General features: G+C 36.5%; 3 protein-coding genes across 3 annotated transcripts; 2 read left to right on the forward strand and 1 right to left on the reverse strand.

Moving 5' to 3' along the window:
- Nucleotides 1-10,600: 10,600 nt before the first annotated feature.
- Nucleotides 10,601-16,366, forward strand: LOC123864772 (protein HBS1). The gene is made up of 2 exons (XM_045905438.1): nucleotides 10,601-10,613; nucleotides 14,033-16,366. The coding sequence occupies exon 2, from the start codon at nucleotides 14,135-14,137 to the stop codon at nucleotides 16,151-16,153; it is 2,019 nt and encodes a 672-aa protein (XP_045761394.1). The 5' UTR covers nucleotides 10,601-10,613; nucleotides 14,033-14,134; the 3' UTR covers nucleotides 16,154-16,366.
- Nucleotides 11,648-13,361, reverse strand: LOC123864828 (prefoldin subunit 1). Its single transcript, XM_045905534.1, has one exon. It carries the CDS (start codon nucleotides 13,221-13,223, stop codon nucleotides 12,843-12,845), a length of 381 nt encoding a protein of 126 aa, XP_045761490.1. The 5' UTR covers nucleotides 13,224-13,361; the 3' UTR covers nucleotides 11,648-12,842.
- A 714-nt stretch (nucleotides 16,367-17,080) lies between the features above and the next one.
- On the forward strand, nucleotides 17,081-24,437 carry LOC123864809 (ras-related GTP-binding protein A). The gene is made up of 7 exons (XM_045905506.1): nucleotides 17,081-17,391; nucleotides 17,490-17,589; nucleotides 18,967-19,184; nucleotides 19,690-19,856; nucleotides 20,098-20,191; nucleotides 20,489-20,641; nucleotides 21,204-24,437. The coding sequence occupies exons 1-7, from the start codon at nucleotides 17,380-17,382 to the stop codon at nucleotides 21,381-21,383; spliced, it is 924 nt and encodes a 307-aa protein (XP_045761462.1). The 5' UTR covers nucleotides 17,081-17,379; the 3' UTR covers nucleotides 21,384-24,437.
- The last annotated feature ends 180 nt before the right edge of the window (nucleotides 24,438-24,617 follow it).

Here is a 24,617-nt window from a genome sequence, read left to right on the forward strand (position 1 = left end):
GGTGACACCGAAAATCGCCGCCGAAACGATTTGAATTTGCTCTGATTAAACATTCATGGTCTGTGCATATAAATAAAGCTCCTTAAAGTTCTGTGAAGTGTGCTATAAAAGATTCAGTGATAAGGTTTTTGTAACAAACATAAACTTGTACCTAGTTAGTCAAAGAAATAAAGGAATTAGATTCGAATACTTACCTACTTGCTATTTAGGTACTTAAAGATGTCCTTATTTACTGTTACGTACTTAGTAAAAAAGTTTTGTCCTGTCGGTCTGTGTGACAGCAATTTTAAAATTAACTATTGATATAGAACAGGAGCTGGAACGTTGTGATTTTTTAAATTTAACCCCCAAGGGGGTAAAATAGGGGTTTGAAATTTGCGTAGTCCACACGTTCGAAATCAAGGGCATAAACTAGACGTAATAATAAAACATGTACCTATCTACCTTCCTAAGTAGGTACCTACAGTGTGGGAACTTAAGAAGGCAACAAAACTAAGAAACAAATTGGATTATTAGAAGCAATATAGGGCATAATTTGCGTAATAGACTGATTGCCCTGTTACTGATCGGAGTTCTGCTGGGACCGAGACGTTCACAGGCGCAGTAATTCACTGATGACTGATCACCGAATTACATTTGCCGGACGGGAAATGCGGGCTAGACGGCAGGCCCTTCCCAAAATCCAATTTGCTGGTACAAGTGTAAGTACTAAGTGGTTTGTAGTTGAATTACCCGAAACACAATACGAGCCTTTACTCTATAAAGTGTACCGACAAGTATACCTACTCTCATACAAAGATAGTTTGTTGATTTGTGAGTTTGTTTGTAAATGAAAAATGATCCGATTCCAAAAAATCGTTCACTCATTATAGCTACATTATCTCAAAGTGCTATAGGCTAAAAATTGTTTCACGCCGCTGAAGTAGCGGGAAAAGCTAGTGAGTAATCATCATCATCAGCCTGTGGACATCCACTGTTGGATATAAGCCTTCCCTAAAGAGAGCCACCACACCCGGTTCTCAGCCTTCCTCATCCAACCACTTCCCGTCAGCCGCTTTATATCGTCGGTCCATCGTGCTGGAGGACGTTGTGAGTAATGTAAATCGGAAAATCACTAGCCATATTATAAATGCGAAAGTGTTTTTGTTTATTGTTATATTGGTTTGTCCTTCAATCACCCCACAACGGAGCAGCGGATCACTGTGATTTTTGCATGGGTGTAGTAAAAGAGAGGCAAATTTTTATCCCGGAAAATCAAAGTTCTCACATGATTTTAAAACATAAACGCACGCGGACGAAATCGCGGTCATCAGCTAGTTCACACACATTTTGACAGTCATTGAATTAATTTAATACATAATGGCAAGAAATATAATTTAATATCAAACTGTGTCGCTGAAAGCATTCCGCCTTACCTGGCAGTAGATAAGGTGTCGCCTTAATTAATAGGGATTAAGGTGACTTGTGAGGAACGAACACGGATTGGAACAAAGCCATAAAGGTGAGTGCCACATCAAGTGGGATCAAAGTAAATCTTCCACGTGTAGGCGTGTTCAAGCCTTTTGGGATTTTATCCTCGTTTCATTTCCTTAATCCGAGATTCGTTAAGAAAAAACTGGCCAAGACTATTTCGTACCTTGGAAAATGATCCTATGGCAAGTTCCATAAATAAATAATTAGAAAATACCATAATAGAAGGAATTTTAAGGCACTAAGCATTAAATCCTTGTACCTAACAAATTATTTTTGAATCTCAGTATTTAGGTACCTTTTATCTTTAGATACCTACGGTCTCCGCCATTTACCAAAAGTTCATTTTGGAATAGCCGCAAGCAAAATCGTTTTCCCCAAAGTTGATTAAATCACAAACATTGTAACGTAAATAAATTGGTATGGTACCCAAGTACCTACGAGTATAATTTCCTCACAAGCTTGTAAATAATAGTCCCGTATATTCGCACCTGATTATTTCGCTACGGGAACCTCCTTCCCCTTATTTCCCACATATATCAGGGGCAGATTCTCTATCTACATTAGGTGACACCTGATATATTGCAGGCATAGGTAACTGTATTATTACCTACTCAGGATTACTTTATGGCGACGTTCGCGTTAGAAAGAAATAGCTTACACTTCTTAGTTTCTATGGGTGAAACCCATTTTGCATTATTGACGTACAAGGAACCAAAAGCTTAATTTGCTTTTCCTTTTTTTTGTACATCTCCTGAGGATGCTGCGGTGTCGGGGCGAAACGTGCGTCGAGTGGTGTTGGGATTTGTGTGGTGCTGCGTGGTGGTGCGTATGGCTGGCTTTTCCTGCATGTTTATCAGTGGGAGAGCGGGCGGTTCATGTCGTATGCTGCATGTTGCACCATACCGATTTCTTTGGTTTGGCGGATTATGCAAAGCAAAGCAAATTAAGCTTTTGGTTCCTTGTATAACATGGACTTCCGCAAAATAACGCCTGCTTCTATACTACATTATTGACGTTCAAAGTTTACCATAAATTCTGTAACATACCTTTTTCCATCTGTCATATAAGTACCTGGAACTAACTATTTACTATACCTTTTCCGCGGAAATAGATCTCTCTTTCCCTGTTACATAATCCCATACAAATGATAAAGGCAAAAACCTCAGTGAACGCTAAACATTTTGAGGCACAATATCATAATCATAGAATATGCCGGAAAAGGATATAATGTATGTATTTGTATTTTTATGGCTGGCAAAAGTTACCTACTATTCCCTATTAGCTTTTGTCAATGTTTTTATACATGTCAACTGTGGACAAAGTTTACCAAGCGCAGCTATAATGCGCTTAGGATACAATATAACAACGCCTTCCGCATCCTAATGAAGCATCCGCGTTTCTGCAGTGCTAAAGCCATGTTTGCTGCGGCGAGGGTCCCTGACTTCTTCGCCATACTCAGAGCAAGGACGGCTTCCTTCTGGGAACGACTAAGACACAGTACTAACTCCATCTTGTGTGCTGTTAACGAAGATCTGAGTAATCCTTTTTCTAAAAATTGGTCAAACCTGCATCGGTGCGACAACAACAGCTTTATTTAGATTAGTTTACACTATGTATATCTACATTAAGCTGTATATTATTTTGTGTTTTTTCTTTTTCTTTTTGTTTGTTATGGGTTGTCTTGTGACTTATATTGCCTGAAATAAAATTATTATTATTATTATTAAAGGTACCTTACTTCTCAAAAATTAAGAAAATTGGTAGATGGGTAAGGTACCTACCGCACATGACCATAACAGTTTCCTCCAGCTGACCCCAGTAAGCAATGATGAAGCGGAGATGAATAAGTACTTACGTTTTAAATAATTTTCTCGAATGAAAATCTAGTTTAAGTATGAGAAAGTTAATATGTGCATATTCAAAAGTTCTATCTGTAAAACCAACGAGTTGGAAAAACTTTCAAAGATATCGTTCTTTGATTTCAATGGAAGCTAGGTACTTAGGCAGGTATAGGTAGGTGTTCTCCCACCGCAATCGGGAGTGAAGTGATTCTGACTAGAACACAAGTTGGGGAAGTGCATAGGAAGTTAACGGGCAAGTCTACTTAAAGTGCTATTTACACATTGGCTCCTAATTGCCATCCCGCGAAGTTTCCGATGGAACTCTCTGCTATAAGTCTGTAGGTAAGCATATATTGAGTCCTGACTTGCAAAGTCGTTCCTCAAGTGAGACGTTATTTCCTATACCCATGCCTCGTCTCAATGGAATCTGTTCTTTGATATCGAGTTCAGATCCTTTCAATCAAGTTATTATATGCAAGCTCTTGATTAGTAAATTATTGCCAACTAACTACAGAAATATCATTAAAGCGCATTTTTTTTTGCAACGGGGGTTTATAATATTATATACTCGTATAAAAGAGTAAGGACCCTAAACTTGACTTGTATTTGAAACTTGTATAAATACAAATGTGTTTAAACGCTAATATATATTTTTACTTAAAGATATTTTTTACTAACAACCCCATACGTACTTGAAATGCCAAGCCGTAGCTAATATTCGACATCTAGTTAGATAAACTAAGTTAGTAGAAACAGCATAGCAGCATTAATATCCAACCATAAATCAGCAACTTTGGCAAATAAAATAAAATAGGTAATGTTTCATACAATGAAACGAATTGTAGTATGAGACAGAGACACGTAGGTTACGACACGAAGAGGGTAGATGTATGTTAGTAAAAGAACTTCTGAGAAAATCAAGGAAAAAGTTTACGAGAAACGTTTGATAAATGGAGTCGATTTCCGTTTGTTTTCCGCGAAATGAATGTAATATTTGAACGCCTTTTATTGCGGAAAATTCGGATGTTTTCCCTGTAGATTGTGCATAGTGTGGCCGAATCAAGGATTTCAGACTAGCTAGATACCGCAAAGCGTGCCTGAAATGAGTCAAGCGCATGTTTTTTTTTTTCATCTCTGTCAATACTATCATTCTCTTTCCAAAAAACTTCTCGCTCACATTTTTCTTTTTCATATTTTTTAAATTATTTTTCATGTACCAAAATTGTAATTACAAAGCAATAATAAATTAAGTTACATTGGAAATGCTTAACTCTAAACAGAGATTTCTTCCAGCTTCCCGTTCAAGGTTGTGAGTAAGGCGTATTAAATACGTGGAATAGGTCGTACGGTTCCTACTAGAATTATAAAATGATGAATAGGTACGAGAATCCTTACTCATATCGAAGTCTGTTGGCCAATTGAAAATTGCGCGTTGTGACCATCAGTTTTGTGATTAAATGACTCGCGTGACGTCATCGTATGTATAAAAAATAGGCACGGTTGGTTTTCATAATATTCTATCCATGAAATGAAAATAGTACAGCGTTCTCCCTGTAACGTAATCTCATGCAAAAACAGAGAGAGAGGATGATTCCGCGGATAAGTTACTATATAGTGCTCTCTCTGTTACGTAATCCCTACAAATACTAGAGTCAAACAGAGAGAGCGCTATACTAAGTATAACGTCTTACATGCGGCATCTAGCTATTCCAAATCCATGGGCCAAATGTTATGGGGCGCAATCGGGGAGAGTGTCGTCAATGTTTCGAAATTTAATTTCCTACTCATTTCCCATCAGAGCTAGTTCAGCATTTTGTTATTAAATAGGTAAACTACTTACATGCTCTGCGCTCTTCTATTGGCTCTACCTTGAAAGGCCAAGTTATGTTAGACCAAGTTCTTGGTAAACTAACCGATTTATTAAAGTTGGTTCAGGATGAATAAAATTAATGGAACAAAGTGAAATAAGTGAAATTAAATTAATTAATTTTGAATGAAATTGAAGAAAATGAAATGTAATGAAATCAAGGGAAAAAACAACGGCAGAATTTTGTTATGATGTAATGTGTAGCATGCGATATTTATGCACTATTACCCTTCTACTGCTAAACATACAGCAAAAGCAAATTGAGTGTATTTTGGAGGATTTGTTGTGATGTTTAAGTTGCGTGGTACTGGTAGTGCGTATGACTTGCTTGATGGCTTGCATTTCCTGTAGGTATGTTTAGCAATGGGAGCACAGAGGAATCTTTATTCATGTTGTGGGACGGCAGGTTGTGCATATCGCATGCTATACAAAAAATTTAGGTATTTATTTGTTTTACGGGTGTGTCCACAGCTTTTAGTTGGATACATTCATCCGTCTGTGTTACATTATTTTATTACATAGGTACGTAGGTAATTCTTACGCATTTTATGTACCCACCTACCTATTTAGGTGGACAGTAGATAGAGCTTGGATGTACCTTCCTACACAAAAACTGAAAGTGAATATATTTTTTTCTTAGCATCAATTTAAATTTATAATTTAGCGACGACCTTATTAAAATAATTAACTGAAATGGAAGGTAGGTACTCTATTAGACAGCTGAACGTAGGAAATTAAGCTGTATTTAATTAGTCTCAGCACAATGTGTTTGAATATTTGTCGTTCACCCACGTGGGGGTTAATTAAAACTGGAGTAGGTCTGTACTTACCTACGTACTACGTAGGCACTTCGTAATACCTACGCTATAAAACTGGTTAGTAATTTAATTTCAGCTTTTAACTTTTTTTAATTCTTTTTACTTGTAAATAAATCGGTTCATTAGTTTAGGAGCTACGATGCCACAGACAGATACACAGATACACACGTCAAACTTATAATTACACCCCTCTTTTTTGGTCGGGGGTAAAAAATAAAAGAATGTTTTTGACGTACCTAGTGGTAAAGGTAGTGGTGAGCGCTGCGTGTGGTGTTTAGTGGTAGGCTGGAGGTTCTGGGTTCGATTCCCGTCAGGCATTTTGGTGATTTATATGATTTCTAAATTTTCTCTAGTCTGGCCTGGTGGAATGTTTTAGCTGAGGCTGGTTACCGTCATACCGGAAAAGCCCAAAGCCGTTTTACAAAGCAAGCGTTCCGGTACGGTGGACTATGAAAGAGTGAACAGACCTTCCAGGCAAGCGCGCTCCACCTTAGGATCAAGGCTGTACGTATCATTACAGTCAAGCGCAAGCCTATATGTAGAAATCGATTAGGTAGGGGAAGGTTAGGTAGGACCTATTAGTTTAGTAAAAACTGTCGTACCGCCTCCAAGTTAGCCCGCTTCCATCTTAGACTGCATTATCACTTACCACCCGATGAGATTGCATTGCATTCAAGGTCTAACTTGTATCATAATAAAAAAACTTGTGATAAGTACTAAATTTAGGTATGTCTAGCTATAATCTTTAGCATCCTGTTATTCAGTCCCAAGAGAGAAAATATTTTTGTTTTGAGGACAAAAAAAGAAATTCGCAGTGTAATTTCGTTAGCGCGAGCGAATTTTTGCCTGACGGCTATGTAAAGGCGTAATCAGAAAAAAGAATGAATGACCTACATCGGAAGCTGAATTTTTTTGACTCTACATGAGACATTACATAGCGAGTGAATACTTAGATACCATGCCACGCCGAGTTTTCTCTTTTTGTCACCAGCAGGTAACAATAATTTCATTTTGATATTCGAAAGCAGAATACAAAGCATTATGTATGTATGTGCAAAGTATATACATACAACCGCTATTCAACGTTTATTAGTAGGTGTTAGGAAATATAATTAGCACAAGATCGTAGACCGATCGACAAGGCAAAGACGAGGCCATTGTTAAGTACCTACAAATTACTGGGACTACAGATTAGTGGGTCTACTATTATAGATAGACTATAAAGTACGAAGGTGCAATTTCTATTCGAATGCCGTGACCACAAAATGAACCCTAAGTACCTATAGTACATTTGAAAGATAAAACCGGTAGATAACTGCCTATGCACTTGTACCTACATACCACTTAATAGTACCTATACCTACTATCTGTGTTTCGGGCTTCGGCAATATAGATAGGTAGTAGCTGTGGTAGTAGGTACCTACCATGTGCCTACTTAATTTATTTTGATCGATTTTAAATAGGTTCTAAACATGAACGATCTGTTAATCGCTATTGATTATAATTTACCCGCATTAGAAATATGAATTGTGGGAATTCTAATCTATTAATTAGGTAGTTAAAAGTAAGCAGTAACCTACTAATAAAGGTCAAATTGTGAAAAACTACCTATCTTAAGTATTAAATTACGTAACCCTCCAATTAATATCCACCCAAAGTCCCAAACAACAGTAACCTTATTGTTGTTTGGGTGGGTGTCTATTTACCTAAATAGATACCTATTATAAAATTAAAAAAATGCCTCTCTTATAGAATGTCCAAACCATACCCTTTCCAGGTTAGCCCCCTACCATCTTACCGTTCCCACCTTACGCATCATCACTTACCACCCGGGCAAAATTGCAGTCAAGGGATAACTTGTATCTAAATAACATAAAGTAAAAATTTGTATTGTGGAAATAAGTACCTTTTTTTTTCTCTCTCTTGTCTGGCTTTACAAAGATTAGCCAATGTCAAGTTTGTAGTTATTTGTAACAAGTTAGTTAAACTATACAAGTATGGACCCCGTCCGTGCCGGCGCTCGCCGACATACGCACGGCACCCCCTTTAGAGCGCTTTCCAGTCAGTTTTAACAAAAAAAAAACACTCCAAAAAGGCAGAGCACGCCCGCCAGCTAACACCAACACAGACGAAGTCCAAATAAGTACCTACAAAAAGTACAAAATATGTAGGTTGTATATTATTAAGGTATCTATAGTTTTAGTTACCTACCTACTACTAACACGCAATAATATGTACCTACAGCTATAGTACAGCTTTACAAAGTTTATTCAAATTAAATTAATGTCGTGCAGCAAACTATAGAACTTGACCGCATTCAGTCTGTTCAAATTAGAGCAACTCTCGACGAGGTGCTCTAAACCGCTAGAGCGGTCAAGGGTTACTTGGCCTTGAGCGTCCTCCAGGTAATTAGTACTGGACGCTTTGTTGCGGTAATTATTGCAGTGCTCTAGTCGTGTGGAGCCGACGCGAGCTTGTGGAGGGCCGCTAGTCCACTTCATATGCAAGTATTGCATTAGTGAAGTGCAAAACGCAACTGAAACTAGGCGTCTACCTTGTTGAAATCCCATACAAACCTGACACCGACGCTTTCCCCACATATTTCCATGTTATCTTTATCCATAAGAAACAATAGTAGGTAGGTTCCATTACTTCTATGTAAGTATCCATTATTCTTATTACTTATTTAAGTTTTGGCCATTCCGAATGCGGATTCGCTGACTTCATACATCTTTGAGAAAATTATGGAGAACTTTCAGTCATGCTCACGAGGGTTTACTTCCCCGTTAAGCAAGTAGGTATGATATTTACTTAATTGCTTAAAACACACTAGCTCCGAAAGTTTAGAGGTGCGTGCCCGGGATCGAACCCACGACCCCTGACTAGGAGGCCGACCTCATAACCACGCTTTTTTAAAGTAATAACACCCATTTTGAATAAAAGGCCTTGACTTTGACTTTGACTAAAACGGAAACCCCTAATAGCATATTGAATTGAAAAAAATCAAACCTCTGAAATCTACCTTTCGCTGTCTCAGATCGTCAATCCTACCGCGAAGGACCAGCAAGACTACAAGATACTCAATATTAGCGTTTGATAGTTGGAATACCTACTTAGGTCCATAGATTCGAAATCAACTGAATTTCCTATAGTGCCCAACTCAAGGGCGGATCCAGCTTTGGCGCCAGGAGGGGGTCACATAGTCGTGGTCTCTAAATCTAAATCTCGACTTGATGAGGTGAATACCTAGTTGCTTAGTGGAATTTTACCTTTCAATTTGACAAAGATTGAAGATTTGAACAAGATAGAATGCAACAAGAATAATAAGCGCGAGCGCAGCGAGTGCAATTTTTCCGTTTAATACAAATAAAAAAGCGAGAGATGAACGAGCTCAGCCATGAAAAATGTTATGTTATAAAGCACCTCAATCTACTTTTCTTATGAAAAATAAAGATTTTCTAGGGATATTTAAAAATGTAATCTCATGCGCACGAAGTTCCGGGTAACTACTACAATAACAACTAAAAGCGCGAGCGAAGCGAGCGGGAAATTTTTATTAATTGTATTTACGAAAAATCTATATTAATATTAGCGAAAGTCCTTTTCAGGGCTTATCTTTTTAGGTAAAATTTGATACTATTCAGTGGTAGCTTGCATTGTATACTTAGGTATTTTATCCCAAAAAATTTGAGTTTCCACGGGCATTGAACGTAGTTCTGGTAATCAACTAACATAATATAAAAGCGCGAGCGAAGCGAGCGCAAATTTTTTGATAGATTTACAAACAGCTTGTAGATTCGCGAACTAATATATTATGCATTTTGAAAACATTGTCTTTTGGTCTGGGATTTTGGGGAGGGGGTTTAACAACCAACCGGCTACGGCCATGTTAACAACAATAACATTTAAGTTAAAACACGCACTGGAATAATGAGAAACTGATTACTTACCATTTCTTGTAATTAATGAATTTGCAGCATTTTGCAGCAATTTTTAAGAATACTTATTTTATTTCATTTTATTTATTACGGTATACATGGTACACTTATAAACACATTATAGGGAGAAAGAAATTTTAGTTTTTTAACTTATGTTATGATATGTTGAAGTTTAGTCGTTCCGATTCCGATTGAGGTTAGGTCTAGCTAGACGTTACATAGTCGACAAGCGCGCGCAAGTGTGGCGCGGTAAAATTCAAATTTTCGATGCGTTCGTTCTCAAACGTTTGCCATCATACAAAGTTATTATAGTATACTAAAATTAATTAAGTTACATAAAATCTGTATGGTGACAAAATATATAAATAAAATTATTATGTTCAATTAGTGGTCCACCTAAGTCCTGGAACCAGCTCAGGGGGGGGTCATGACCCCCATGACCCCCCCCCCCCCCCTGGATCCGCCGTTGGCCAACTACCTCTCTTATACCTGAGAACTTAGATAAAAAAAAATATTAGTACCTAAGAACTAGGTAGATACCTACGTAATACTAGGTACTCGTAGGTAGGTACCTACTCGTAGAGCTACTTATATTATCATTCTATTATCTAGTAGGGGGTTCACAAAAGGAATACGACTTTGCTCCATTATTCCGCTTCTGTTCCTGGCAAACATTTCGCAGTCACAAACGAGCTCATATTTCGATGTTCTCATTTTGTCCTCAATTCAGGCGCATAGAACAGCATACGTAAAGCAAATGGAATAAAAAATGACAAATGAGTTTCCGCGATACGAAAATGTAGTTCGCTTTGACTCCTCCGAGAGTAATCTAGGAAATTACTTTATGGGAATACTTTCAGAAACATTTTCTAGCAAAAACGTACTAAAGTAGATAGATACTAGGTAGGTATCTATTGTTACTACTCACCTACATGGGTCCTGCTGATAATAGTCCATACTAATATTATAAATGCGAAAGTGTGTCTGTCTGTCTATCTGCTACCTTTTCACGGCCCAACAGTTTAGATAGATAGATGGATATAACTCTTTATTGCACACAGAAACACATGTAAAGGAACACAACACAGAAAGAAGAAAACACAAAACACAATTGTGTGCAAAGGCGGCCTTATTGCTTAGAGCAAGCTCTACCAGGCAACCTTTGCTGAAAATAGAAGCTAGTGTTGTTTAATCGATTCTGACGAAAGGTCCTGAGTTAGCTTATATCCCGGAGACATAGGCTACTTTTTAGGCTTTATGAGCTGACCAAGCTACTAATAGTCAGTCTTTAGCTCAATAGAGCACAGAAATTAGGCAAGTTGTAAACTCCTGATGAATGATTGATGATACTCCAATAGGTAGGTACACTATGAGTTTCTAAATTTTATTTGTAGTTAAAAAATTAAGTTTGCTAGGAGTTTCCTTGAGGGATAAGATCCGAAATGAGGAGATCCGCAGGAGAACCAAGGTCACTGACATAGCCCAAACTGCCCTCCAGCACGATGGACCGATGATATTAAGCGGCTGGCGGGAAGTGGCTGGATGAGGAAGGCTGAGGACCGGGTGTGGTGGCGCTCTTTAGGGAAGGCCTATGTCCAACATTGGACTTCCACAGGCTGATGATGATGATGATGATGATGAGTCACAAAATCTCAACACTGGGAATTCAATAAATGAAAGAGAATGAAGTATAAATAAAAGTAATTGTAATAGAAAAAAGTAATTAATTATATTATTCATTTCAGCATTAAAAAAAAAAATTGTTCCTAGGTAGGTAGTTACCAAGTTGCCAACTCCATAATTCATTTAGGTACAGGAAATTAAGACACTTAGCAAAATGCAATTAAAATTAGGTATTTATGTAAAAAGTATTATTTTATATCTATGTGATTAACAAAATCATCTCTATTGTCCTCTTTTTTATTTTGGAATTGAATTTTGTCCTCAAAATGTTTAACAATTTCTATAATTACTCACACTGACTTTGTTACCTGTCATTCTATTTATTAAAGCATAATAATTTTAAGTTAATTTCAGCATAATTAATTTTAGCTTTAATTTACAATTCAAATTAATTGGAATCCCTATCATTATTTTCAACACTAATATATTTTACAACATATTTAGGGGTTGTTTTCCTAAATCAGAAATCTGACCATAAAGCCCAATATCCACCAAAGTGGAGATTGACAAGGATTTGAAAAATAACAAAAAAAAAAAATAATTATGATGACACCTATTAATAATCTGATTTGTTAAATACATGTCAACTACTTTGGTGGATACCCGTCCTTCGTAAGAAATCTACTTCTAAGGCTTGTCAATGCCAAGCAAGTAGGCACCCATTCTAGGATCTAAACAAAACATAAACCCCTATAAAGATTTCTCTTCTGAAGTGAAATTGTTTGTATATACCTGCCTGAATACATTTTTATTTTGTATCACCCATTCATTTATCAGCACTATAGCACCAGATTTTTTTGCATTGCTATCGATAAAATTATTGGCTAAGTACTATTGAAACTGTATTTTAATTAATAGTGGAAGAGTAATAGGCATTGTGATTAACAAATCATAACTATCCAAAGTAAGTCCAAGGGAAATGGCTTAGTCTTTATATCATAATGTCCACAAAAGGTTGTTTTGTTAACATATTTAGAAGTTACTATAATAAAGCTTTTAGCAAATATAATAAGTATTAGAATGTCCTTTCAACAAGGAGATGTAAGAATGCATACCCATTAAGAATGATCACCTTATTTTCATAGCTTAACATCATAACTCAAGTACAAAATGATTTAAATATCTATACCTAAGCTATGGAAATGAAGAGATGGGAGGATTTTACACACATCTCTCGCTATTAATCCTTGGACATATTGAAAAGGCAGCATTATCATAAAATTTACTTTGTCTCACTTTGTTCTTTCTTCTGTTGTACCATCTCCCTGATATTGTTTTCACTTTCTTTAAGATTCTTCTCTAAGTATTGTTTATTGTTTTCTAATTCCGTGGTCCGTTGAGTAAGGAGAGCAGTCCTATTTTTCAGATTACTTTTGATTTCCGCCAAGTCTGTCAAAAGAAACATTCTGCCTACAGACTCGTAGGTTTTAGTATCTGGTGGTAAAGTACTGATTTCCCGCTGAGTTATGTCAGCGTGTTGCAACACTCGCTTCAGCACTCCAATTTGGCTATCTATCACCTGGATCTTCTTACTGGTCTCAACCATTTTAACTTGCAACTCGACGAATGCTTTCTTCAATTCTAGGTCCACTGGCTTAGCCATTATTGAATGATATTCAGTATTACCGTTTCTAAATAGAATTTACAATTTGATTAATATATTTGGGTTTCGAAGTTTTTTGAAATAAATTATTTTTTCGAGGTTATAACACAGACTACCAACCAATTTATCATAATTCGTAGCACGGAATCACAGACCATAGATTTTTTTTCTCTCGCGTCTGGCTTTACACTGATTAGCCAATGTCAAGTTTGTAGTTATTTACAAGTTAGGGAAACTATATGTATCTTCGTCTGTGCCGGCGCCCGCCGACATACACGCGGCACCCCTTTAGAGCGCTTCCCAGTCAGTTCCGCCACCAATAAACACCAGCAGAACACAAAAACCAGCCATTTCTTACAAAAAAAAAACACTCCAAAAAGGCACAACACGCGCGCCAGCAAACGCCACCACAGACGAAGTCCGACCATAGATTATCTACTATACTCATAGAGATATTCTTTTTCTTTTTTTTATATTAATTTCACGGCCCTGGATTTGACTTCTTTAAGGCTTTGTAGATATCCCATTATTACAGAGACACAGATCAGCATGATACGGGTCTGCTCGCGAAATTGAAATTTAATTTGGTTTTTTGCAATTAGTAAATTGCATTGCGTGCTCCTATGTTGCATTGTTATTGGTCTGTGGTTATATTGTGACTTGTGTCAATTAGACTCAAAATGGCTAGAATCCAAAGCCGTAAAACTAATTAATAAAATAAAAAAAACAATCAATTTCAAAAAGTCTAGAAACCTGAGCTGTAAAACCAGTTAAAAAAATTGTGTCAATTCCTTTGTGATTGATGATTGATTTCTGAATTGAATTCGTAAAATTTTACGAAAACATGTGAATTCTTTTAAAATCCAATATGTTATTACAGAAGTAGTTTTCGTTCCTCAAATATATACAATATGGCTCGTCACCGCAATGTAAGAAATCGGAACTATTCCGATGATTATGACTACGACGACGTTTATGGACATTCTGTTGAGGAAGACAGCTGTATGTCTCCTAGCGATGCGGAACAGTGGATGTATGATCGTTCCCGCAACCAGCAGGCCGTGGCTAACTTCCTAGATAGCCGAAATGATATTCAAGAAGAGACTGAGGAGCAGACCGAAGCTGCACATCGAAGTTTCGAGCGGCGCGAATCTGTAGACCTGCGCGGACTAAATTTAAGTGAAGACGATGAAGCAAAGCTGATGTCATGTCTCGACGAACTCCGCAACGTGTTTGGGGACACAATCCCTGAAAACATACTAGTGCACTCAGTGCTCAAACATAGTTTTAATTATGATAAAGCATTGGATGAAATTCTTAATAATAAGACTAAAGAAGACGAACCGCAAAAGGCAGTACCTCTGGCTCCTGTTATTATTGAACCTGTGAAAGCACCTGTCATAGTCACAGTTGATAACACTCCAAAAGTGATCACTACAAAAGTTGAACCTCATAAAGCAGCTGTAATTAAGGGCTTTAGAATTGGTGATGAGAGTCCGCGAAGTTGCCCACAAACTCCCAGGGATCAGTCGCCGGCTAGTACTGCTAGAACAGATCAAGGGGATGACAATAAAGTGGTTCTTAAAGTGAAAGAAAACAAAACTGATCCAACTGCACAGTACAATACTGAAAGAGGGTCTGAAAAAGATCATCTGTATATAGTTGTTATAGGTCATGTTGATGCTGGTAAATCAACTTTGATGGGTCGTCTTCTATGTGAGTTAGGGGAAGTAAGCCAACGGACTTTGCACAAATATGAACAAGAGAGTAAAAAAATTGGTAAACAAAGTTTTATGTATGCCTGGGTGTTGGATGAAACAGGCGAAGAGAGAGTACGAGGCATCACTATGGATGTGGGCAGAGCTCAATTTGAGACTAAAACAAAGAAAGTGATTATATTAGATGCACCTGGCCATGCAGATTTTATACCTAACATGATAACAGGGGCAGGGCAAGCTGATGTTGCCTTACTTGTTGTGGATGCTACGCGTGGAGAATTTGAGTCTGGGTTTGAACTTGGAGGCCAGACTAGAGAGCATGCTTTACTTGTTAGATCTCTTGGAGTGAACCAGTTAGCTGTGGCAGTCAATAAACTTGACACCAGTAATTGGTCACAGGAAAGGTTTAATGAGATAACTAAAAAATTGAAAGCTTTCCTCAAACAAGCTGGTTTCAAAGATTCAGATGTTACCTTTGTGCCTTGCTCAGGTCTAACAGGAGAAAATCTAGTTAAGGCTCCAGCAGAAGCTGAATTGCTCAAATGGTACAGTGGCCCATGCTTATTAGAAGTAATTGACAAATTTAATGTTCCTGAGAGGCCTGTGTCTAAGCCATTCCGTATGTCAATTAATGATATATTCAAGGGCACAGGCTCAGGATTTTGTGTCGCTGGTCGGGTTGAAAATGGTGTGATCAATAAGGGTGACAAAGTCCTTGTTTGTCCTTCAAAAGAAATGGCAGAGGTTCGGAGTTTAAGCATTAATGATCTCATGAGCAATATTGCGTTTGCTGGAGACCAAGTTAGTGTGACTTTATCAGGTATTGAAATGCAGAATGTCGCAGTGGGCTACATACTTAGTGATCCTGTTCAGCAGGTTCCAGTTACCACACGCTTTGAAGCAAGATTAGTAGTTTTCAATGTAAAGGTTCCTATTACAAAGGGTTTCCCTGTTCTGATACACCATCAGTCACTGGTGGAGTCTGCAAATATTGTAAAGCTTAAGGCATTGTTGAATAAGAGTACAGGAGAAGTTTTGAAGAAAAAGCCTAGGTGTTTGGGGAATAATTCTGTAGCTGTTGTAGAAATAGAGGTTTCCAGACCAATATGTATTGAACGGTACAAAGATGTAAAGGAGCTAGGACGTGTGATGCTGCGTGTTGCTGGTGTGACAATTGCAGCTGGCCTTGTGACAGATATTTTTAACATTTGATTGATCTGATATCTGTATAATGTCATATTAAAATGCCAAAGTTCCTGACTAAAGATATTATATAAGGAAATGTTGTTGTACTATGCAGGCACTTTGGTATGTTAATACAATGTTATCTTGTACAATGTTGTATCATGCTATAGGTAAATAAATTATGATTATAATTATTGCTATTTATCTAATAGATATTACTAATAAATCATAAAATATAAACTTGTGTATAACTTGTGAAAATCAACATATCAACAAGAAAAAAGTATTTTTATTATTTTGTACTGCTTTTTGAAAGAAGCAGGTAGATTAGTAGAATTAGTAGATTTTAGAATACTAACAACAGCTAATATACTAAAAAAATAGATATGTAGTGTACCCTTGTGATTAGCCCATTTCTTTTGGAAGCTCTTGGCTACATAAAGGTGATTGGAAGATTGGCTTGTTTTGAAAATATTTCAAATGACCTACAATATTACTGTTCACATAAGGTCCAGTCGCGTGACACGCGGTTAAAGTTAAGTAATTATGGTTAATATTTGTAAAATGCAAGCAAAATAGGCTGCACATTATAAGTCAGGATTTCTTAACTTTTGGACCAAAATGGAAACTTACTTTGCTTACTTATTTTTTTTAAATTCTATAATGAATTTATAAGTTAGCCCATGACTGCGACCTCACCTGGTGTTAAGTGATCGGAAGCGGGCTAACTTGAAAGAGGTAGATAGCAGTTTTTGTTAACTCTACCCCTAATTTTTATGAAAATTGAAAATAGGGTTCCATTGATCTGCAATGATCTTAGCTCAATAATAGATTACTCTATGGAGTTAGATTAATCTTCTATGGAATGTGTAGTTTAATCTGTATATTTTACGATACTCTCTAATATCTGTCAATGAAATGTCAAATTGCAAACGTCAATCAATGTACGTCAATGTCATTTCACATTCAATGATTCAATAATTGATTTCGACTTTCGTTTAATTTCGTTTTTGTTTGGTGATTTGTGGTGATTTGCAGTTGTTCAAGCAGTAATTAATTAAAACGCACAGCTTAAACTAATTGAAGTTATATATTTAACTTGCAAATAGTCAACGCAGTGCCACACCACAGTGAAACAAAACAGAATATACTCTCAGAAGAACTTCATAAAAGCTACAGAAAATTCTGATCATTAGAGCACTTTAGGTTTTGATTTTAAACCTTAGACCCTGAACATCGTCAAAGTGGCCAATATGAAGAAAAAGGTACCATTTTAAACTTCATATCAATTAAATGTTAAATCTTTTCCAATGTTAAATTGCTATAAAGTTCTTGTAAAACATAGAGTTGTGTCAATTTTAAGGTTCTCTTGATGGGGAAGAGTGGTTCGGGTAAGACGAGTATGAGATCTATCATATTTGCCAACTATATCGCAAGAGATACTAGGAGACTAGGAGCCACAAGTAAGTTAATCAACTTAGATCTCAGTATCTGTGTCCACGCCAGTATAAAAATTACGTTGTACATTGAGTTCGTTGTATGTCGTTGTGTCGAAGTACAAATTTTCGTAAGTTTCAGGGAGACTGAAAAAAATTTTGCTGCAGCAAAAGTATTTATATTGCATGCAGTATTGTACACAACACTTTTTTAATGGTGTGCTTCTAAAAACACTTCAGCAACAAATTGCCCTAGAGCTTTTCTCAATTACTTTTGATAACATTGAATGTAATTTATAATAATTTATAGGTATTTGTAATCTATGTATGAGTCAGCTGACCATTTAGAACAGAGATTATTTTCATATACCCAATATGTTTTGTAATAACTGATAACAATGCTAACTAGTTTCTTTGTTACCATAATTAAACTGAACAATGGTACAACTATTGCAAGGGAAAATTTTAATACCTTGTAAAAGTTAAAACTAACCAAACATTTTGCTATGTTATGTCAAAAAGGTCAACCCATCCCTGACCCACTACTGAGAATCGGTATCTTCTCAGAATGAGATGGGCTTAGGCTATAGTCTGCCTCGCTAGCCCAGTGTGGATTAGCATACTTCACATACCTTTGAGATCATTATGGAGAACTCTCAGGCATGCAGGTTTTCTCACAATGTTTTACTTTACTGTCAAATCAAGTGATATTTAGTTGCTTAATAACTCTGGTGCATGCCCAGGATTTAACCCCCAAAATTCCAAATAAGAGGCTGAAGTCTTAACCACTAGTCTATTACTACTCTAAAAAGATAACCTTAATAGTAGTGGTGCTGTACCACTACTATTAAATACAAATAATTTAATAATACATTTTTACTATAGTTACACTTAAAATGTAAATACTTGCTGAGCAAAGATGCAACTTTCATAGCATCTCTAGATAGATGCTCCTTTACCTTTAAACTGTTGAGGCTTAAAATGAGCTTAAGAATAAAATTCAGATACTCTTCTTTCCATATATAATTTTCTTGAACAAAGAATCATCCCATTCACTAATTTGCCATTTCTTTTATTCAACAATTAATGGCAGGTCCTTAAATACCTAATGAAGTACATTACTTTGTATAAAACCTACTATAGTATACATATAATATGTAAAAATATATTGTGTACTAAGTTGTACAAAATATTGTGTAGCAGTGAAATAGTCAATAAGTAATCAAATTAATAACAAACTTGGTTTGTTTTAAAAGTTTCAAATACCAAAACAAATAACTCAAAACCTAACACATGCTTATGCTTTCTGCAATTACATAGGATTTGGCCAACAAGAATTTTGTCTCAATTCATCCAATGGTTTCTATGTGATGTGATAGTACAATAAAAACTTGTGTATTGCAGTTGATGTTGAACATTCCCATGTACGGTTCCTCGGGAACCTGGTGCTCAACCTATGGGACTGCGGTGGGCAGGAGGCTTTCATGGAAAACTACTTTGCCTCACAGAGAGACAATATCTTCAGGAATGTGGAGGTCCTCATTTATGTGTTTGATGTGGAAAGCAGGGAAATGGAGAAAGATACACATTATTATCAGTCCTGTTTAGAGGCTATTTTGCAGGTAAATAAATCAATATATTATATTATTACACCATATGATATGAAGGTGACATGTCTATGTCTAATCATGTGTCATTGGTATAATTTCTTTTGTATGGATACAAGTTGCATCAAGTATTTGTGTATGCAGAAACTGCCACAGTCAACCACTCAATATGTATGTTTGGTAAAAACTGTAAGAAAACAGCCCTTGCTCTAGCTGTAACAGACATATCTCCTGTTTAAGACTACAAGGTGTTATTTCGGAAAAGTGTAATTTATAATAACAATGTTTTAACCTATTTATCCTGTATTAGGTATATGATAAAACTAACATTCAGTTCATATTGTTTCTCAATCTGTGATACTGGATGGTTAACTCCACAGAGTACACCATTCTTGTTAGCTTGATAGAAACTAATTTACAGCCATTGTAAATCTTTTTTTCTCAAAAATCAAGTTTTTGAAATAATACCTGCTATTTGCGAAAATTCCATAACACTAATGAATAACAAATACTTTTCCAGAATTCTCCAGAGGCAAGGATATTCTGTTTAGTACACAAAATGGACTTAGTTGCTGAAGACAGACAAGAGGAAATGTTCAAATCCCGTGAGGAGGATCTCAAAAGGCTCTCTAAACCTCTTGAATGTACATGCTTTAGGACTAGTATATGGGACGAAACTCTTTATAAGTGAGTGTCTTTACAGTAAAATTAATAATTATATGGTTATAGTTGCGGTCAATTTGCAACTGAAATAATGTGTAAAGACATTATGGGATTGACAGTTTTTAACAATAAAATTGCGGCACTTTGTCCATACACCAAACATACAAATGAAACCAAACCTTCATTCAGACTGGTTCAGACTATTAATGTCATATATGATTTTTATTTTTCTGACAGTTTCAGATCAATCAATTGTTTGTTACAGGGCATGGTCGAGCATAGTTTACAAATTAATACCGAATGTAAAAGCATTAGAATCATCTCTCAAACAGTTTGCAGCCATAGTGGATGCTGATGAGGTGAGTATATTTTTTATTAATAGTTTTGACTGTCAATAATGATCTTAAAGTGATAATAATTACGTAAACTTATTACTAATGATACGATGGTTCCAAACGCGCCCAGGTCTGAGAAGAGCCCACTTCTTTCTTTCTTTCCTCTCTTTGGGCTGGTTTCCGCATGTGCATTGCTTCTCCCCGCTGAAGTCTCCGTTCCGGCCATCCAAGCTCTCTCCAGACGCCGAGTAGACCGCCCAGGTTGCTCGGCTTCAAAAAAGTCCGAAAAAAACTCATTCATCAATTGTTTCTCCATTGCAGGTACTTTTGTTCGAGCGTGCGACATTCCTGGTAGTATCCCACTGCCAGCGGCGGCCGCACCGCGACGCGCATCGCTTTGAGAAAGTCTCCAACATTGTCAAGCAGTTCAAACTCTCTTGCTCCAAGCTCGCGGCGCAGTTCCAGAGTATGGAGGTGAGTTTAAACAAAACTGGTCAAAACTGGTTGTACCTCTAGATTTAAACTGTTTCAACTCAAAAGCCTTGTTTTTTGATAATATAACCTCAGTTTCTGATCCTTGACTCAGGAAAACTGTTGTAATGCATAGGACTCGCCATATTTGTGTTAACTATCATGTTAAGAGTATGCTTTACCTTTGGATTAGAGACTAAAATCTGCCCCCGGATTCAAGACAGTGTCAATAAAGCGGCTCCATGCGACTCTTTGGTATAGTCTGTCCACTTAGTGAGTGGTCGCCCAACACTGCGTTTCCCGGTGCGAGATTGCCATTCTACCTAGCATCTTGGGACCCTAACATCTATCGCTTTTTCGAACTAAGTGCCCTGCCCATTAACACTTCAACTTCGCAACCATTGTTAAATAAGTATTTTAAAATCAGTCTGACGTCGTTTTTGAAAAAAATTAAAAAAAGAATGACTGTCAGAGCTTTTAGTAATTAGTATGACTACATAACCCTTAACGAGTGTTCGGAATTCTGGCACGCACTTAACCACTTTTTAAAATCTATGTATTCCAGGTACGAAATAGTGTGTTCGCGGCATTCATAGACGGTTTCACGAGCAACACGTACGTAATGGTGGAAATGTCCGACCCCAAGATTCCCTCTGAAGCAGCTCTCATCAACATCAGGAACGCGAGGAAACACTTTGAGAAACTCGAAAAAGTATCATCCAGTGCCCCAAACCAGTACCAGTGAAGAGATATAATAGCTAAGACCCGAAACATACTTGTAACAAGCCACCCGACGCGTTTTGAGTCAAATTAAATCATAAAAATAGTGCGCATAGACTAATGTCATCCTCAAAAAGCTAGTGGATAGTTCTTAGATTAGAATTAAATGTCAAAAATAAATTATTTCTTAGAAACTATAACATAGAGGGTCTTCCAAAACTCGTAAAATCCGCGTCCACAGTTAGTATTAAGTTTGCTAACCATTTTGAATATTATTAACGAAGCGTTTTGATGTTTGATAAAAAGTCGCTAAATTGACTAGGAGTCATCATCCCCATTCTGTTCTACGCAATTTCTAAGCTAAACTAAATTTATAGGTCTAAATGTATTGCTACTATCCCTTTCATAATGTTCTCTGCAAAAAAGGTTTAGACCTATCAATTTAGAGATTGTTTACAACAGAACATTGACGTACTGGACAAGTAAGACTACCAATCACCGAAAATCCATTAAAGTAGATTTTTTACGAATAAAAACAATACAAAAACGGGTGTCGTGTTATAAGCTTGTGTGTGTGGCTCAGTTCTAGTGCCTAGAGTTACTTGCCAAAGCAAGATTGAAATTGTTTATAAAAATATGTAGTTATTCGTACTTTGTAATTTAGTGTTCTATTTATTTTAACTTTGAGCCAAGTTAAAGAAAACATTCTGGAAAGCTGATATCTACAGTGTTACAGCTGAAATGGATAATAAGCAATCCTATCTGTAATCTGTAGATAAGTTACCAGGCAACCTTGCTACTTCTCCAAATTGTATGGTCAAATAACAATGTTGCCAAGTAACTTGTCGACAAATTAAAGAAAGATAAATGTTTTTTTTTTAATTCATATTATACAAATTATACCTTGACGATCTCAAGAATTGAAGATGCAGTCCAAGACAGTAGCGGGCTAACCTGGTAGGGGTATTTATTATTAATTTTGTCTGCCCTCTACAATCTCAAATCAGAGCCCTGAGAAGGTTACGTAATGACTAAATTTTGACTACTAATACAAAGCAAGGTGGGTTACACAAGTCGGTATTCATACCTCCATCATTTTAAGGTTAAAGGTAATTTGGTTCAAAGTTAACAAGCCCTAACTTATGCAACCCATTTTGCTTTTATTGACGATCAATCTTTAACAATAACTGTAAACCTTAAGCACCTGTTATGTTACTGGCCCTCTAAAACTTTGACTTGAAGTAGATAAACTGTCTAGATAGAAAGGCCTCACACGATCATATTCGGCTTTAAAATTAACGTTAACTGAGCGTAAATCGCTCATAATAAAATAGAAAATAGAGAGGTGATAATCTAGTGGTCAACATGTTGGCTAATGGCTTCCTATTCCAGGGGGTTCGGCATGCGCTTCTAACTTTTCGGAGTTACGTACGTTTTAAGCAATTAATTAACCTGCATTCCTAAGAGTTCTCTATGATATTCTCAAAGGTGTGTAAAGTCTGCCAATCTGCTTTTGGCCAGCATGGGTAGACTATGGTTAAACCTCTCATTCTGAGAGGAGACCCGTCCCCCTTGCTTAGTAAGGGTCCGGTTTGGGTTGAGATCATGTTGAATGATGGAGCACAAAGTTCTCAACGCACTTGAGTTGCGTTGCGCGACGCGTAAGTGCGTTTGGACCTTAAACCTATCATTTACTTAGTATGGAAATTAACTTTCGGGAAAACGCCACGATTTCACATTTCATGTTATGAACTTATGGCACATTTACGTACAGTTAACGTTAACTGGAAAAGTTACACTGCAGCTCTAGATCCTACTTCTCTTTAATTTTAAGTGATACGTTTATTTACGGGTTCCGTCTACCTTTTTCTTTTGTGGATTCGAGATGTAAATATTAGAAGTTATTTTAACAACGCACTCCTAACCAAAATCGCAATAAAAAATTTAAGAGAGTGGATAAAAGAGTAAGGTTCAACCATAAAATTGCTTTACCACCAATGACCTCTACTGATACGCGCTAGACTTGCGATTGCCGACCTGTTTTCAAAGCAACTTGAGATTCGGTATTTTGGCGCCTGGTAGCAGCAGCAAGCGTCATGTGAGGGAATTAAATTATTATGATAAATGATGAGACGAGATTATGATAAGAGATGAGAAATTAAATCCCAGTACGCTCCGTAAGGCGCTTCGAATCGGGACAAAAAAATAACTATCATTTTGTAAGGTAGGCTCTTCCAGCGCACTTGTATCCACTAATAATATGTTCATTTCATTGTTTATCACCCTTAATTAAATGGCGTTCACATCATAAAATGACAAGGTCTATTTTCGCTTAGAAGACCTACATTACATATTTTATGAAAATCCGGGCCTAATGTTTTGATTTACTTGAAGATGTCGAAAATGTAGGTAAAGCAATTTAATGGTCGATTTTATAGATTTCCAAAAATGTCGAAGTCTTATTTAACACACTCGTAAAAACTTATATTTTAAAAATTAAAGTTAAATAATTACTTAAATGATTGTTTTCATCCATCCATACTTTATAATGCAACTGTGTCTGTCTTTCCGTTACCTAATTACGGCTCAACTGCTGAACCGATCTTTACGAAACGCAAAGATGTTGTTGGCATCCTGGAAACGGAAATAGGGTACTTGGAATCCCGGGAAAATAGGAGCTCATGAATACTTGTTTAAAACTCTATTACCACGCGGACGAAGTCGCGGGCAAAAAATATTAGTTCATATAGGTACCAGTTCCGGAATTGTGTGTTGTTTTGCTTGTCTGAATGATTTTTTTATTTATATATAAAAGCGAAAATATTGTTACTAAATAGTACCATCATTCCCTGATTTATTGACCGTGTAACCGTTGTACGTAAATAAATTACTCATTAGGTAGGCATATAAAAGATTTATTTATTTGTGCTCTCAAGAATAATAATCTACCGAATACTTACCTATATATTTTATTTTGTTTTCACTTGTATATCATTATTTATTCATAATACTACTATTAGTTACCTACATATCGAATTATGCTCTTTTTAAATACAATAAATACTTACTTTAAATAGTTTACCATATTTTTATTACTTTTAGACCAATGCCCTCTAATACCTAATTTATTGTAAACTATAGATGATTCCCGCGACTTCGTCGGCGTAGATTTAGATTTTTTCCATGGAAAGTGATTTTTCCGGTTAAAAATTAGCATACGTCAATGTCAAGTCTTGAATTTCATCCATACAAAAATCAC

Source organism: Maniola jurtina, chromosome 4 (assembly GCF_905333055.1).
Source record: "Maniola jurtina chromosome 4, ilManJurt1.1, whole genome shotgun sequence".
NCBI lineage: Eukaryota > Metazoa > Arthropoda > Insecta > Lepidoptera > Nymphalidae > Maniola > Maniola jurtina.

Excerpts from the sequence above, each read along its gene's own strand:
- LOC123864828 (XM_045905534.1), bottom strand. The coding sequence starts at position 13,223 with ATGGCTAAGCCAGTGGACCTAGAATTGAAGAAAGCATTCGTCGAGTTG.
- LOC123864772 (XM_045905438.1), top strand. The coding sequence starts at position 14,135 with ATGGCTCGTCACCGCAATGTAAGAAATCGGAACTATTCCGATGATTAT.
- LOC123864809 (XM_045905506.1), top strand. Across the intron at positions 19,857-20,097 it reads TGGGACGAAACTCTTTATAA|GGCATGGTCGAGCATAGTTT; the intron begins GTGAGTGTCTTT and ends TGTTTGTTACAG. Across the intron at positions 20,642-21,203 it reads CGCAGTTCCAGAGTATGGAG|GTACGAAATAGTGTGTTCGC; the intron begins GTGAGTTTAAAC and ends TATGTATTCCAG.